Source organism: Arachis ipaensis, chromosome B2, assembly GCF_059453495.1.
Source record: "Arachis ipaensis isolate K30076 ecotype BB chromosome B2, ASM5945349v1, whole genome shotgun sequence".
NCBI lineage: Eukaryota > Viridiplantae > Streptophyta > Magnoliopsida > Fabales > Fabaceae > Arachis > Arachis ipaensis.
This window is the reverse complement of record NC_142437.1, coordinates 119,231,560-119,245,024: the sequence shown is the minus strand read 5'-3', so window position 1 is coordinate 119,245,024 and position 13,465 is coordinate 119,231,560. Positions and strand designations below refer to the sequence as shown.

At 33.2% G+C, this 13,465-nt stretch overlaps 2 protein-coding genes across 6 annotated transcripts; one reads left to right on the top strand and one right to left on the bottom strand.

The window, feature by feature from the left end:
- Positions 1-388: 388 nt before the first annotated feature.
- On the bottom strand, positions 389-5,878 carry LOC107626076 (TMV resistance protein N-like). Of its 2 annotated transcripts, XM_088504036.1 has the most exons (5): positions 4,988-5,878; positions 2,417-3,515; positions 2,027-2,326; positions 991-1,929; positions 774-910 (listed from the first exon to the last, which is right to left on the bottom strand). In XM_088504036.1, exons 1-5 carry the CDS (start codon positions 5,473-5,475, stop codon positions 908-910), a joined length of 2,829 nt encoding a protein of 942 aa, XP_088360162.1. In that variant the 5' UTR covers positions 5,476-5,878; the 3' UTR covers positions 774-907. The 2 variants fall into 2 exon arrangements, with proteins under 2 accessions (XP_020972098.2, XP_088360162.1); XM_021116439.2 differs by having other exon boundaries at positions 389-1,929.
- A 4,702-nt stretch (positions 5,879-10,580) lies between these two features.
- Positions 10,581-13,455, top strand: LOC107626074 (uncharacterized). Of its 4 annotated transcripts, none has more exons than XM_088504032.1 (6): positions 10,581-10,764; positions 10,844-10,899; positions 11,288-11,865; positions 12,039-12,655; positions 12,759-12,824; positions 13,321-13,455. In XM_088504032.1, exons 3-6 carry the CDS (start codon positions 11,326-11,328, stop codon positions 13,421-13,423), a joined length of 1,326 nt encoding a protein of 441 aa, XP_088360158.1. In that variant the 5' UTR covers positions 10,581-10,764; positions 10,844-10,899; positions 11,288-11,325; the 3' UTR covers positions 13,424-13,455. The 4 variants fall into 4 exon arrangements, with proteins under 4 accessions (XP_088360158.1, XP_088360157.1, XP_088360159.1 ...); XM_088504031.1 differs by having other exon boundaries at positions 11,232-11,865; XM_088504033.1 differs by lacking the exon at positions 10,844-10,899 and having other exon boundaries at positions 10,581-10,740.
- The last annotated feature ends 10 nt before the right edge of the window (positions 13,456-13,465 follow it).

Here is a 13,465-nt window from a genome sequence, read left to right as displayed (position 1 = left end):
TTTCAGGGCTTGAATGATTACTCAAACCATACACTCATATCTACTAATAAAAGATATTGCTGTCTTATTATATGGTCATTATTTTAGTTCTTAGAATACATGGATATGTCAGCCACACAAAACAATAAATAAATATGAGAAATTTTGGTTGAGAAATTAATTTTGAATTGCACTCATATATCATTAGCCACAGCATAGTTTATCGGAGATTCCATTGAAAGTTGGTAGAAAAGGTGATTTCATAGACTAGAGATTAACTGACCATAAATTATATAATAAAAAATTTTCAATATTCAGAGTTTATAGTTGACAATGACTCAAAGAATTTATATAAGGTAGAATGTTATTTGAAAAATATATTTGAATTGTCTCTGATTTAGTGATTTAAACTGCGATACACAATTGAAAACGTTAAAAATGAAATAAGAATCTTTGATTGAATATTCACTTTCTTTTATATTAAACACTATATAAGCACTTGATTAAAATCATTTACCAATGAGTCATTGTCAGGAAAGTTTGTCATAAGTTGATCAAGAATTTTCTTTCAATTTCATATTCATACAGCAAGTGATCTCAGTGGAATTTTGATTTTCCTTTGCTCTTCCGGATCATCATACTTCTTACTTCGTCCAGATTTATCCCTGGGATGGGGTTATGATGAGGCTTCAAGTTGAACTCCAATTCAAGATTTTGAATGGCATCCAAGAGAGTTGAGGCATACATTGGAATAACCCCACACCCTTTGATAAAACAATCTTCATCATTTTCTCTCCTTATTTGGACTCTCTTCCCTCTCTTAGGTCTATCAATACTGAATCTGAATGACATCTTTTGGTTGCAAGTGCTATCATCATCATCACTGCCACCTCTGAGTCTGCACCTCTCAATTTCACCCAATATGTTTTCACTACCAAATGGATCAGTCCATATTAAAACATGATCACAGCTACATCGTCGTTTAGAAACAAAGTTTAGATTTTTACTTACAAATGTGTCCTTTACGCCATCTCCGAAGTGGCGGTATTCACACTTGATATTGACAAGATCCAATTCTTCAAAATAATAAGAAGGTAAGTTTTGAGAAATAACACAACAGAAGAAGAAACCCAACAACTCGTAGTAAGGTTGATGAAGTTCAATTATTATGGATGCTCCTCTTGTTTCACATCCGAACCACTTTGGAACTTTGTACCCAGGATAACAAACACAACCTAACATTTTATGATAATAATAATAATTTATCATCTGATCTGGATCTGCTGACAACAATAAAACATTTCTGAATATTGTGAGATGAGCATCTTCCATAATATCATTCACTGACTCTTGTTCCAATCTCACACAATTTGCAAATGAGATCTTTCTCCTATTCAAACTAAATACTGCCTTCAAATTGAATATTGTTTCAAGTGATGTGCAATCAACAGCATAAAGCTCTTCAATAGATGGTGGAAGTTCTGGTATAGATCGAAGACTACTACAACCACTTACGTCAAGAGCCCTTAACCTTGATTGAGCTTTTATGTTGCGTGGGAGATCAATTAGCTTTCTGCAATTACTAAGACAAAGATACTCAAGAGAAAAAAAGCTACATATTTCATTTGGTAGACTTTTAATTCTCCACAAAGAGATATCTAAATCCGACAGTTTTTCTGATGACACTGCAAATTTCTCCAGGCTTAAACAATTATACGCATAAAATGTTTTAAGAGACTTCAAATTGCTTTTGACACACTTCAATTTTGTGCAACCAGTAAGATATAATTCCTCAAGAGTTTGGATGGACAAAATAGATGGATGAAGTTGACATAGTTTTTCACAATTCCAAAGATCTATGGTTTTAAGCTTTGTTGCTTTACTAAAATCTGGAAGCTCTACCAACTTTTTACATCCATAAAGGTAAAGCACTATCAAATTCGGAAGTTCCTGTAACAATTCAGAGATACATTCATCACATTTAAAAATCCTCAATTTCCAATCGAAACAAAACGGCTATAAATGAAGTTCATGTTGGTATTAGTACCTGCGTTCCATCCCAAAGTTTAGAAATTTGACTGTTTGGCATCCTAAGCTCAACAAGCTGCTCCACAGAAAACATTGATGATAGAGAATTCAGAGGATAACTATTCCACTCCAAATACTTGAGTCTAGCAGAAAACGGCTCCAGGGGTATGGGAATGTACACATTCAACTGTTTTTCATCCCATGGAGCATAAAACTTAAGAAACCTTAGTTGAGGCATATTTTTAAAGGTGTCAGCATTGAAGTGTAGATCTCCAATTTGAGACAAGTCTATCATAATACCTTCAACTAAATTTGTTCCCTTAAAAACAAAAAATTTATGGTAAGAAAAGGCTATTGTATTAGTTCAAAACAAGTAAAAACAAAATGAGTGGAGGTACCGTGTTCTTACTTTGCTATTTTTCAATAAATTGTGAAAATCTTCAGGCTTATTTATTCGAGTGAGCTCTGTAGGATCTTTATTTGATTCTTGGCGAACGACTTCCCAACCCATTTGCTGTATCAAGTCATGCATTTGTATTCTATTGTAGGAAATAGTTATAAGAGCTTTACTTTCAAGATTGTCTATTCCAACATCCGCATAGAAACTACATGAGTCTAGAAATCTTGTGACATTATCTTTGCATTCTCCTTTGAAAAAGTATGCAATGTCAAGGAATATGCTCTTGTCCGAATCATCTAATCCATCGTAGCTCAATTTCAACACATTGAAAATCCTCTTATCAGGGCAACTCTGGAGTTTTTTTAGTGCATTTTTCCAAACTACTGCACTTTTTGAGCATAAAAAAGAACCCAATACTTTTAAGGCTAGTGGAATGCCATTTGCATAATTAACTGCCATTTGTGAAAGCTTTTTATATCCATTTTCAGGATAGCTTTTGTTAAAGGCTTTTATGCAAAAAAGCTCAAGGGAGCTCATAAAGCTCAATCGCTTGACCTCATATATTCCATGTGCTCTTGCAGCAATGAGTATCTGCTTGTCTCTGGTTGTTACAATGACCCTACTACCTGGTGCCAAGCAGGTTTGTTCTCCAGTTAGATAATCTAATATATCTGATGTATCCACATCGTCAAGTACTATGAGAACTTCTTTCTGACTCAATCTTCTCTCGTAAATGGCAGATATTGCATTGGCAGAACCTTTCACAAGGAGATTTTGTTTCTTCAGTAGTTGAGAAAAGAGTTGCTCATACAAATAATCCAGACCGTGCCTTTCTGATTCTTCTCTGACATTTTTCAAGAAGCAACAACCTTCATACTGTGAGGAATATTTATTGAATATAACTTGAGCAATGGTTGTTTTACCTATACCGCCCATGCCCCAAATTCCAAGGATTCCAACTTCATTCGGCTCCATTTTTGCCAATAACGATTCAATAGACTTAACTTGTTCATCAATTCCAACAACACCTTTGGATTTATTTGGACAAATAGGCGGCAACTTCTCATTCACAACTTCAATAATTTTTTCAATGAGCTCAACTTCATTTCTATCATGTCCCATAAAGAACAAAAAAAAGGCAGATATATCACAAATTCACACTATAATCCAGAAGAAATAGATTAAACAACAATGAACACAAAAGTAATATAAAGAAAATGAACAGGTCTAAGCTAATGATTTTAAAATACATTGACCCCCTCCTATTGAAAACCAATAAGTGTAGTAGTTTACAAATTTCTCATCAGTAATGTACAGAGCTGCTTCAGGTTTTGATGAAAACTAAAATGCTATAATTCTGTTTGCATTAATAAATCAACTTTTTTTGCCCAAATTTTTTCTCTTTTATATATTTTTATCTACTATTTTGTTAGCTAAATTTTAACTGAAGTTTCCTAATAAAATCAAATAAATAACAAGAAATAATGATCTTATATATTGGGGGAAAATATGTTATTACCTATCTATTATCTATTATACAGAAAATTATCCAAGATAATAAAAATAAACATATATTTCAATAATGTAATATTTTAAAATAGGTTATATAAGTGTTATCTTTTGGAATTTGTGTTGAATAAAATATGACATCACTTTAAACAACCAATGTGTATATATATATATATATATATATATATATATATATATATATATATATATATATATATATATATATGAATGACATCACTTTGAGCACTTTGCTAAATGCTATGACTGGAGTGTCGCATTCTATATATATATATATATATGAATGACATCACTTTGAGCACTTTGCTAAATGCTATGACTGGAGTGTCGCATTCTATAACAAAGAATGCAGTGTTTCATAATTCATACATAAAAAAATGCAAAGAACGACGCTACACTTTGTATGTACTACTATGTAGTGTTTCATCTACAAAAGATATTAATTAAATAATAACAAAGCTTGTATTGAAGAGGTATGTATAATTCATTTTTTCTTTTTCCTTGCAACATCCATTATTTTAAATTTTTCAAAAAAGCTTAAATATAAAAAAATTAAGAAAATATTATAATACATATTTTAATTTTTTTGAATAATTTTCTCTGTGTTATAATATAATATTACAATAGATCAATTAAAATTAATACACTACTAGAAAATTTTTGTTAGTATTAGACTTACTTGAATGAACTTGGATAAAAAAATACTTGAATGTGTAGCAATCCTGAATTTATATATATTGTTTGGATCTAAACCTAGTTATTACACACAAGCATATATTCCATGATGAATACTTGAAAACTACATAAAAATGAGCTAACAACTACTAGATATGTATATATATAATGTATCCTTTTTTTTGTGTGTGTAAATGTAACACAATAGTATTAAACTAGGGGTAACACTATACTACGTGAAGAATTTAAACTAGAAAACATGTTTAAAGGATCTAAGGATGCATGCATGCATATGCCAGAATAATAAATTAAAACATAAAATAAAGAGTCTAAACAACGAAAGCATGTTTTTTCCTTTGTTTGGAAGTAAAGTTTGACCTGATCAAGGTTGATGGATAATGGATTCCAGACAAATCAGCAGCCTTTCTTAATGCAGATCTCCAATTCTGCACCTTTGCCATGTTTTCTCTATACTTCTCAGTGTGGACATCAAAAGCCTCTTCAAAAGTTCGTTTCTGGTGCCTTACATGAGAAGGATCAACATTGTAAAAAACAGGTACCAGAGTCCTTTGATATTGTTCCTTGCATTCAATAATCTTCACAAGCTCCTCCATACACCATCTCGAAGAAGCATAATCTTTCGAGAAGATGACCAATGAAATGGAAGATTCCTCAATTGCTTGAAGAAGTGCGGATGAGATCTCATCTCCAGCACCAAGATTTTCCTCGTCAACAAAGAAACGAATGATTCCGTCATCGCGCAATCTTTTTATCAAATGGCAAAGAAAAGAAGTGCGAATTTCTCCTCTAAAGCTTATGAAGAGATCATGTTTGATTAAAGGAACATCGAAAGAAGAAGATGCCATTGAAAGTTGGAGTTGATGATGCTTGTAGTGTTGTTGTATGCGTGTGATTCCTTAGCTTGCTAAGGGTTAAATAAAGAAGCAAGTTAAGTCAAGTCAACCAAGATATATATAGGTAGCTAGGTTCTTCAATTCCTTCTTGTTTCTTCGTTGATTCCTCTTCATTATTGGAGATTTGGAGCTCTCTATTATGATAGCTTTTAATGAAATCTAAAACAGAATATCGTGTGGTTGTGCCTCTGTTTCGTGGGTGGCTACTTTTTCCCAATCCGCCATAAATTTGATGTAACTCCATGCTTTGCTTTCCTTTTCTTCCGTGGGCTCATCCCCCTTCAATTACGCCATAAATTTCCAACCTATTATTCACGTCGTTTAGATTCTCCGTTGTCTACCTAGCAAAGCCAATTGTCACATAGTAACAAATAGAAATCACATCTTACTATAATATAATATGCATAAACTATCACTGCAAATTACGATGAAAAAATAGCAATTTGTAAACTACTACAGAAATGCATGGGCCTATAAGTATCAATAACGCAGAAACTAAGGTGATATGTGACAAGAACTAGTCTTCAAAATTAACCAAGAAGAAAATGCAAAAAAGTACTATGTGAAAACTGACAAGGCTGATCTAAGGGGCATATGAAATCACCTGGAGAATGCGGATTGAGGGTTCACTGGTTTAGATTCTGTTTTCTTGTAATTACATACTTTTTTAAGTTTCTTCCTCAAATTAGATGCACTAGCTTTCTTTTAGCTATGGTATAGTCTTTTGTGCATTCTGTTATCAACTCTGTATGGAAATCATTACAGATCATATAGGTTTCTTAGTTTGAGAGCAAACTGATCTCAAAACTTATTTTAAAATGTGGTGTTTTTACTAGGAATGTGTACCTTGATCTGTTTAAAGGTCAATACTTTGGTAAAAGAAGATATAAAAGGAAGGTGCATATACAATATTATTGTATACATATTTACAATGAGTACTTTTTTCAAAAAAGCAGAATTTACCTTATACTATTACTTAGGGGATGACATCAAATGCAAGAATTCCTGAATTGCCTTTGATACTATCCATCCACATTAATGCCCAGTATTCAGACAGCCATTGAGATACACAAAAGTGAATGTAGGTACATCAGTTTGTACTACAAGGTGGAATTACAGCCATGAAGCTTTTGCTAATGTTAAAAAAGCTAATGCAGTGTTCCCCCTTGCTGCCTCAGCAAATAAATAAGTATATTTCAATAACATCTTAAATGAAATTAGGCACACTTTATTCAGAAGCAGTTCCCAATCACCAGGAACCCAAATACATACATTCATGGGAGTAAGTATATAGCTTATTCTGATAATTTACATGGAAATCTATCTAGTATGTACTAGTAATTAGTAATGAATGCACATTTTCGAATTCCCTGTTTAGTTGAACTTTAAAGGATGGAATAAAAACACCACCATAAATGTTGTATATCGCAGGCACTTGCATCGTCCCTAATATATATACAGGGGTTAATTAATAATACCTTTTGATGAAGTAACTAACTTTCTTTCATTCTTCTTCTGAGTCACTCCAACTTTCTTATTAAAATCATTTACCAATGAATCATTCTCAGGAAAGTTTGTCATAAGTTGATGAAGAATTTTCTTTTAATTTCATATTCATACAGCAAGCGATATCAGTGGAGTTTTGATTTTCCTCTGCTCTTCCAGATCATCATACTTTTTACTTCGTCCAAATTTATCCTTGGGATGGGGTTATGATGAGGCTTCAAGTTGAACTCCAATTCAAGATTTTGAATGGCATCCAAGAGAGTTGAGGCATACATTGGAATAACCCCATCATTTTCTCTCCTTATTTGGACTCTCTTCCCTTTCTTAGGTCTATCAACACTGAATCTGAGTGACATTTTTTGGTGGAAGCTCTGGTATAGATCGAAGACCACTACAACCACTTACATCAAGAGCCCTTAACCTTGATTGAGCTTTGATGTTGTTTGGGAACTCAATTAGTTCTCTGCAATTACTAAGACAAAGATACTCAAAAGAAAAAAAGCTACCTATTTCATTTGGTATACTTTTAATTCTCCACAAAGAGATATCCAAATCCGGCAGTTTTCTGATGACGTTGAAAATTCCTTTAGGCTTGAACAATTATAACCATAAAATGTTTTAAGAGACTTCAAATTGCCTTTGACACACTCCAATTTTGTGCAACGAGTAAGATATAATTCCTCAAGAGTTTGGTTGGATAAAATAGATGGATGAAGTTGATATAGTTTTTCATAATTCCAAAGATCTATCATTTTAAGCTTTGTTGCTTTACTGAAATCTGGAAGCTTTACCAACTTGTTACATCCATAAAGGTAAAGCACTATCAAATTCGGAAGTTCCTGTAACAATTCAGAGATACATTCATCACATTCAAAAATCTTCAATTTCCAATCAAAACAAAACGGCTAAAAATGAAGTTCATGTTGGTATTAGTACCTACGTTCCATCCCAAAGTTTAGAAATTTGACTGTTTGTCATCCTAAACTCAACAAGCTGCTCCACACAGAACATTGATGATAGAGAATTCAGAGGATAACTATTCCACTCCAAATACTTGAGTCTAGCAGAAAACGGCTTCAGGGGTATGGAATGTACACATTCAATTGTTTTTCATCCCATGGAGCATAAAACTTAAGAAACTTTAGTTGAGGCGTATTTTTGAAGTTGTCAGCATTTAAGTGTAGATCTCTAATTTGACACAAGTCTATTATTATACTTTCAATTAAATTTTTTTCCTTAAAAACAAAAACTTATGGTAAGAAAAGGCTATTGTATTAATTCAAAACAAGGAAAAACAAAATGAGTGTACTGTGTGTTTTTACTTTGCTATTTTTCAATAAATTATGGAAATCTTCAGGCTTATTTATTCGAGTGAGCTCTGTAGGATCTTTATTCGATTCTTGACGAATGACTTTCCAACCCATTTGCTATATCAAGTCATGCATTTGTATTCTATTGTAGGAAATAATTATAAGAGCTTTACTTTCAAGATTGTCTATTCCAACATCCGCATAGAAACTACATGAGTCTAGAAACCTTAAGACATTATCCTTGCATTCTCCTTTGAAAAAGCATGCAATTTCAAGGAATACACTGTTGTCCGAATCATCTAATCCATCACAAATTCACACTATAATACAGAAGAAATAGATTAAACAACAATGAACACAAAAGTAATATAAAGAAAATGAACAAGTCTAGGCTAATGATTTTAATATTTAGAACACTTTAATTTTTTCTTTTTCTTTTTTTCAAACCAAGATTATCATGATATTGTCGTTTCTTACTCTAAATTCTAAAATACATTGACCCCTTCCTATTGAAAACCAATAAAGGTGTAGTAGTTTACAAATTTCTCATCAGTTGAAATTCAAAAGAAAAACCTAAGGTGATTTTTGTCCAGTAATGTACAGAACTTCTTCAGATTTTGATGAAAACTAAAATGCTATAATTCTGTTTGCATCAATAAATCAACTTTTTTTGGCCAAATTTTTTCACTTTTAATATATTTTTATCTACTATTTTGTTAGCTAATTGCTAAGTGCTAACTGAAGTTTTCTAATAAGATCAAATAAATAACAAGAAATAATGATCTTATTTATAGGGGGAAAATATGTTATTTACCTATCTATTATCTATTATACAGAAAATTATCCAAGATAATAAAAATAAACATATATTTCAATATGTAATATTTTAAAATAGGTTATATAAGTGTGATCTTTTGAAATTTATGTCGAATAAAATATGACATCACTTTAAACAACTAATATATATATGACATCATTTTGAGCACTTTGCTAAATGCTCTGACTGGAGTGTCGCATTCTATAACAAAGAATGCAGTGTTTCATAATTCATAAAAAAAAAGCAAAGAACGCTACACTTTGTATGTAGTGTTTCATTTACAAAAGATATTAATTAAATAATAACAAAGCTTGTATTGAAGAGGTACGTATAATTCATTTTCTCTTTTTCCTTGCAACATCCATTATTTTTAATTTTTTAAAAAAGCTTAAATATAAAAAATTAAGAAAAGATTATAATATATATATATATATATTTTTTTAACATTTCATATCCTCTGATAAATAGTTAAACTCAAGCAAAACATTTCATATGTAGTAACTTGCCTAATTTGTCAACAAACTAGATGGGGTTTTATTATTAGGCAAACAAAAGGTATATTAAAAAAACAGACTAAATATCTTTTAAGATTATTTTTAAAAGATTAAGTGCTTGTTTGAGCGCTATTAAATTGATAAAAAGATATTTTTTAATGAAAAATAATCTTTTTTTTAGTGTATTTGAAAATATTTTAATAGTAAAAATAAAAATACTAGAAAAATAAAATAAACATCTTTTTTGAGAAACTATAATTTATATTTTTTTTAAAAGATCTTTTTTCTAAAATATTTTTTCATATAATAAATGAACAAAAAAATATTTTTATTTTATTTTATCTAAATGATTAATAAATAAAAAAATATTTTTACATAAGTTATCCAAATATAAAATCTCTTTTATTTTTGTAATTTTTTTTTAAAAAAAATTTCATTTAAAAAATATCTTTTTCAAAAATGGCCCAAACAAGCCCTAAAATATGGTTGTATAAACACTTTTAATTCAGAAAGGATATTTTAGTCTTTTAAAATTAATTTTAAAAAAATATTTTGTTTTTTAAAATATGATTAAGAGAATCTTTTAGTATTTTTAAATTGAACTATTGTTTCAAATGTATAATACAATTAAAAAAAATAAATTTTAAAAAGATAATTTAATCTTTAACTACAAAGTTATTTTATCTTAATCTTTCTAAAATCAAATTTAAGTTTTAATTACAATTAAACTACTTTAAGCCTAGCCAATGAGTTATAGACTTATAGCTCAAATGACACAATCTCCTCATACTCAATTAAGAGGTTTAGAGTTCGAGTCTCCTTTCTTTCGTATATAAAAAAAAAAATATAAAAAAACTACTTTAAGCCTAGAAATTGAAATTATTAAAATACTCCTAAGTTTAGAACTATACCGCGAGTCCCTAACCCCCTCCTATTTCAATTTTCAGTCTCAGTCTCTCCTTTCTCCTCTAGCCTGAGCTCGAGCAGTGAAGGAATCCTCCCGTCAACCCCGCCGCCGGCAGTACCGCCAAGGATCCCGTCGATCAAGGCGCGCCACAGTGTCGCCAAGGCTTCTCAATCGCGCCGCCAGGTACTCCCCAGGGTCGTGTTGTTGGTGTCATTCGCCGCCTTTGCGTCTGCCTCGCCACCGCCTTTGCCGCCGTTCCTTATCCACTCTGCTCTTTCCTTCGGAGCTATGCCTCTGCTCTCCTCTCTTTCTCTCTCGACTGTTGCCGTTCTAGCCAGATAGGTACAAAACCTTGTTATTTTTCCTTATTTGCTAGTTAATTTTTCTGAAGTTCAAAGTTGATAATTCGATATAGCATTTGTTTAAAATTATTCTAATTTTAAGTAACTAGTTAGAATTTTCCCTCATAATGATTTGCCCTCACCACATACTGATGCTTTTGGAACCTGGCACATCATCAAGATAATGTAAAAGAAGAACTCAACTTAGCATTTGTTATGTGAATTGCCGTTGCTATTGTTATGTGATCTGTGTTGCTGAATTCAACTTTCAATTTGTAATTTATAATGCAGCTGGAACACAGGACATCTGAAGTTCAAACCAGCTGGACAAAGAAATTGTAGCTGACTAAACAAACGCTTTAAATTCCGCAACCGCGATTTTCTTACAGCAAAATCCTTCGTTTTACTGCACCTTTCAACTGGGGCGATGTCTTTGTCAAAAGAAGCAGACTCAACATTGGGTTACCTCACGCTCAAGGACACGGAGGTGAAGCTTCCACGGCCAACGCGGGTCAAGAACAAGACACCTGCTCCGATTCAAATCACAGCGGAGCAGATTCTCCGGGAGGCTCGGGAGCGGCAAGAGCTTGAAATCCGCCCGCCAAAGCAGAAGATCCCCGATGCCACTGAGCTTGGCGAGTACCGCCTCCGCAAGCGAAAAGAGTTTGAGGACTTGATTCGGCGTGTGAGACGGAACATTGGCGTGCGGATTAAGTATGCACAGTGGGAAGAGTCTCAGAAGGACTTCAAGGGAGCACGCTCTGCTTGGGAGAAAGCACTGGAAGTTGACAACAAGAACCACACCCTTTGGCTCAAGTATGCAGAGATGGAGATGAAGAACAAGTTCATCAACCATGCGCGAAACGTGTGGAACCGCGCTGTCACCCGCCTACCGAGGGTCGACCAGTTATGGTACAAGTATATACATATGGAGGAACTGCTTGGCAATGTTGCTGGTGCCAGACAGGTATTTTATGAGTGAATGAACTGAATTAAATTACTCACACATGGATTACAGTTTATATAACATCACACTTTATATGTCTCTAATGCTACTGCTGCATAAGTTGAAACAATTAATAGCTAACAAATATTACTGATTATATGAAGAGTAAGCAACTTGACTTTTCACAATGGCAGGTTTTCGAGAGGTGGATGAAGTGGATGCCTGATCAGCAGGGATGGCTCTCTTACATCAAGTTTGAGCTTAGGTACAATGAAATTGAGCGAGCCAGGGGGATATTCGAGCGTTTTGTGCAGTGCCACCCTAGGGTTGGGGCGTGGATTCGGCATGCCAAGTTCGAGATGAAGAATGGGGAGGTGGCAAAGGCTAGGAATGTTTATGAGAGAGCGGTGGAGAAGCTTGCTGATGATGAGGAAGCTGAGCAGCTGTTTGTTGCTTTTGCTGAGTTTGAGGAGAGATGTAAGGAGACTGAGCGTGCAAGGCGTATATATAAGTTTGCTCTTGATCATATTCCCAAGGGGAGGGCAGAAGACTTGTACCGTAAATTTGTGGCATTTGAGAAGCAGTATGGTGACAGGGAAGGGATTGAGGATGCTATTGTCGGAAAAAGGAGGTTTCAGTATGAGGATGAAGTGAGGAAAAATCCGTTGAACTATGATTCATGGTTTGACTATATACGATTGGAGGAGAGTGTGGGCAATAAGGAAAGGATCAAGGAGGTGTATGAGAGAGCTATAGCCAATGTTCCTCCTGCAGAGGAGAAGCGATTCTGGCAGCGATATATCTATTTGTGGTTTGTTTGATTCGACTAACTTTATTCCTTAATGTGTTTTTATTCGGGATTTTTACTTTTTTCATTTGCCCCCTAATATTTGCCATTTGTCTGTGTTACTTAGGATTAATTATGCACTCTACAAAGAGCTTGATGCTGAAGATGTGGATCGAACAAGAGATGTATACAGGTTTGTGCCTTGTAATACTGAAGTTCAGAAATTAAATTTGGAATTCTTCTAAATTTCAATATAATGTTCGCATCTGTTTGTGGCTCTTGCTTCAATCTTTAAGTTCTTATAATAAAATAAAATTGCTCATAAATTTCGTAATTTTGGTATTAGTGAATAGGTGGACTCAAGTCTAAAGAGAATGTGTTACTTCAATTAGCATATGTACTGCATTTAAAGTATCTTATGTGCTTCAAGATACTGTAGACTCAAATAGATTCAATTTTGAACCCTATCAAATTGACTGGTTGGAGTTACCATGATAATTAGCTTTATGATATAGCATAACCTTGTCTAACATATAGTGATTTGATTTGGATAATGGTCATAGCACTGCAATTTCAATAATTATGAATGAATATCACAACATCTGTGGAACTGAAGCCAAACTCCAGTGTTGATCTTTTGTATTGTATATTGACACTGCTGCTCCTCTCTGTGGCTTTCTTTCTTATAGGGAGTGTCTCAACTTGATACCACATAGTAAGTTTTCATTTGCAAAGATATGGCTTCTAGCAGCCCAGTTTGAAATACGTCAGCTGAATCTCAAGGGTGCTTGACAGATATTAGGAAATGCCATTGGAAAGGCTCCAAAAGACAAG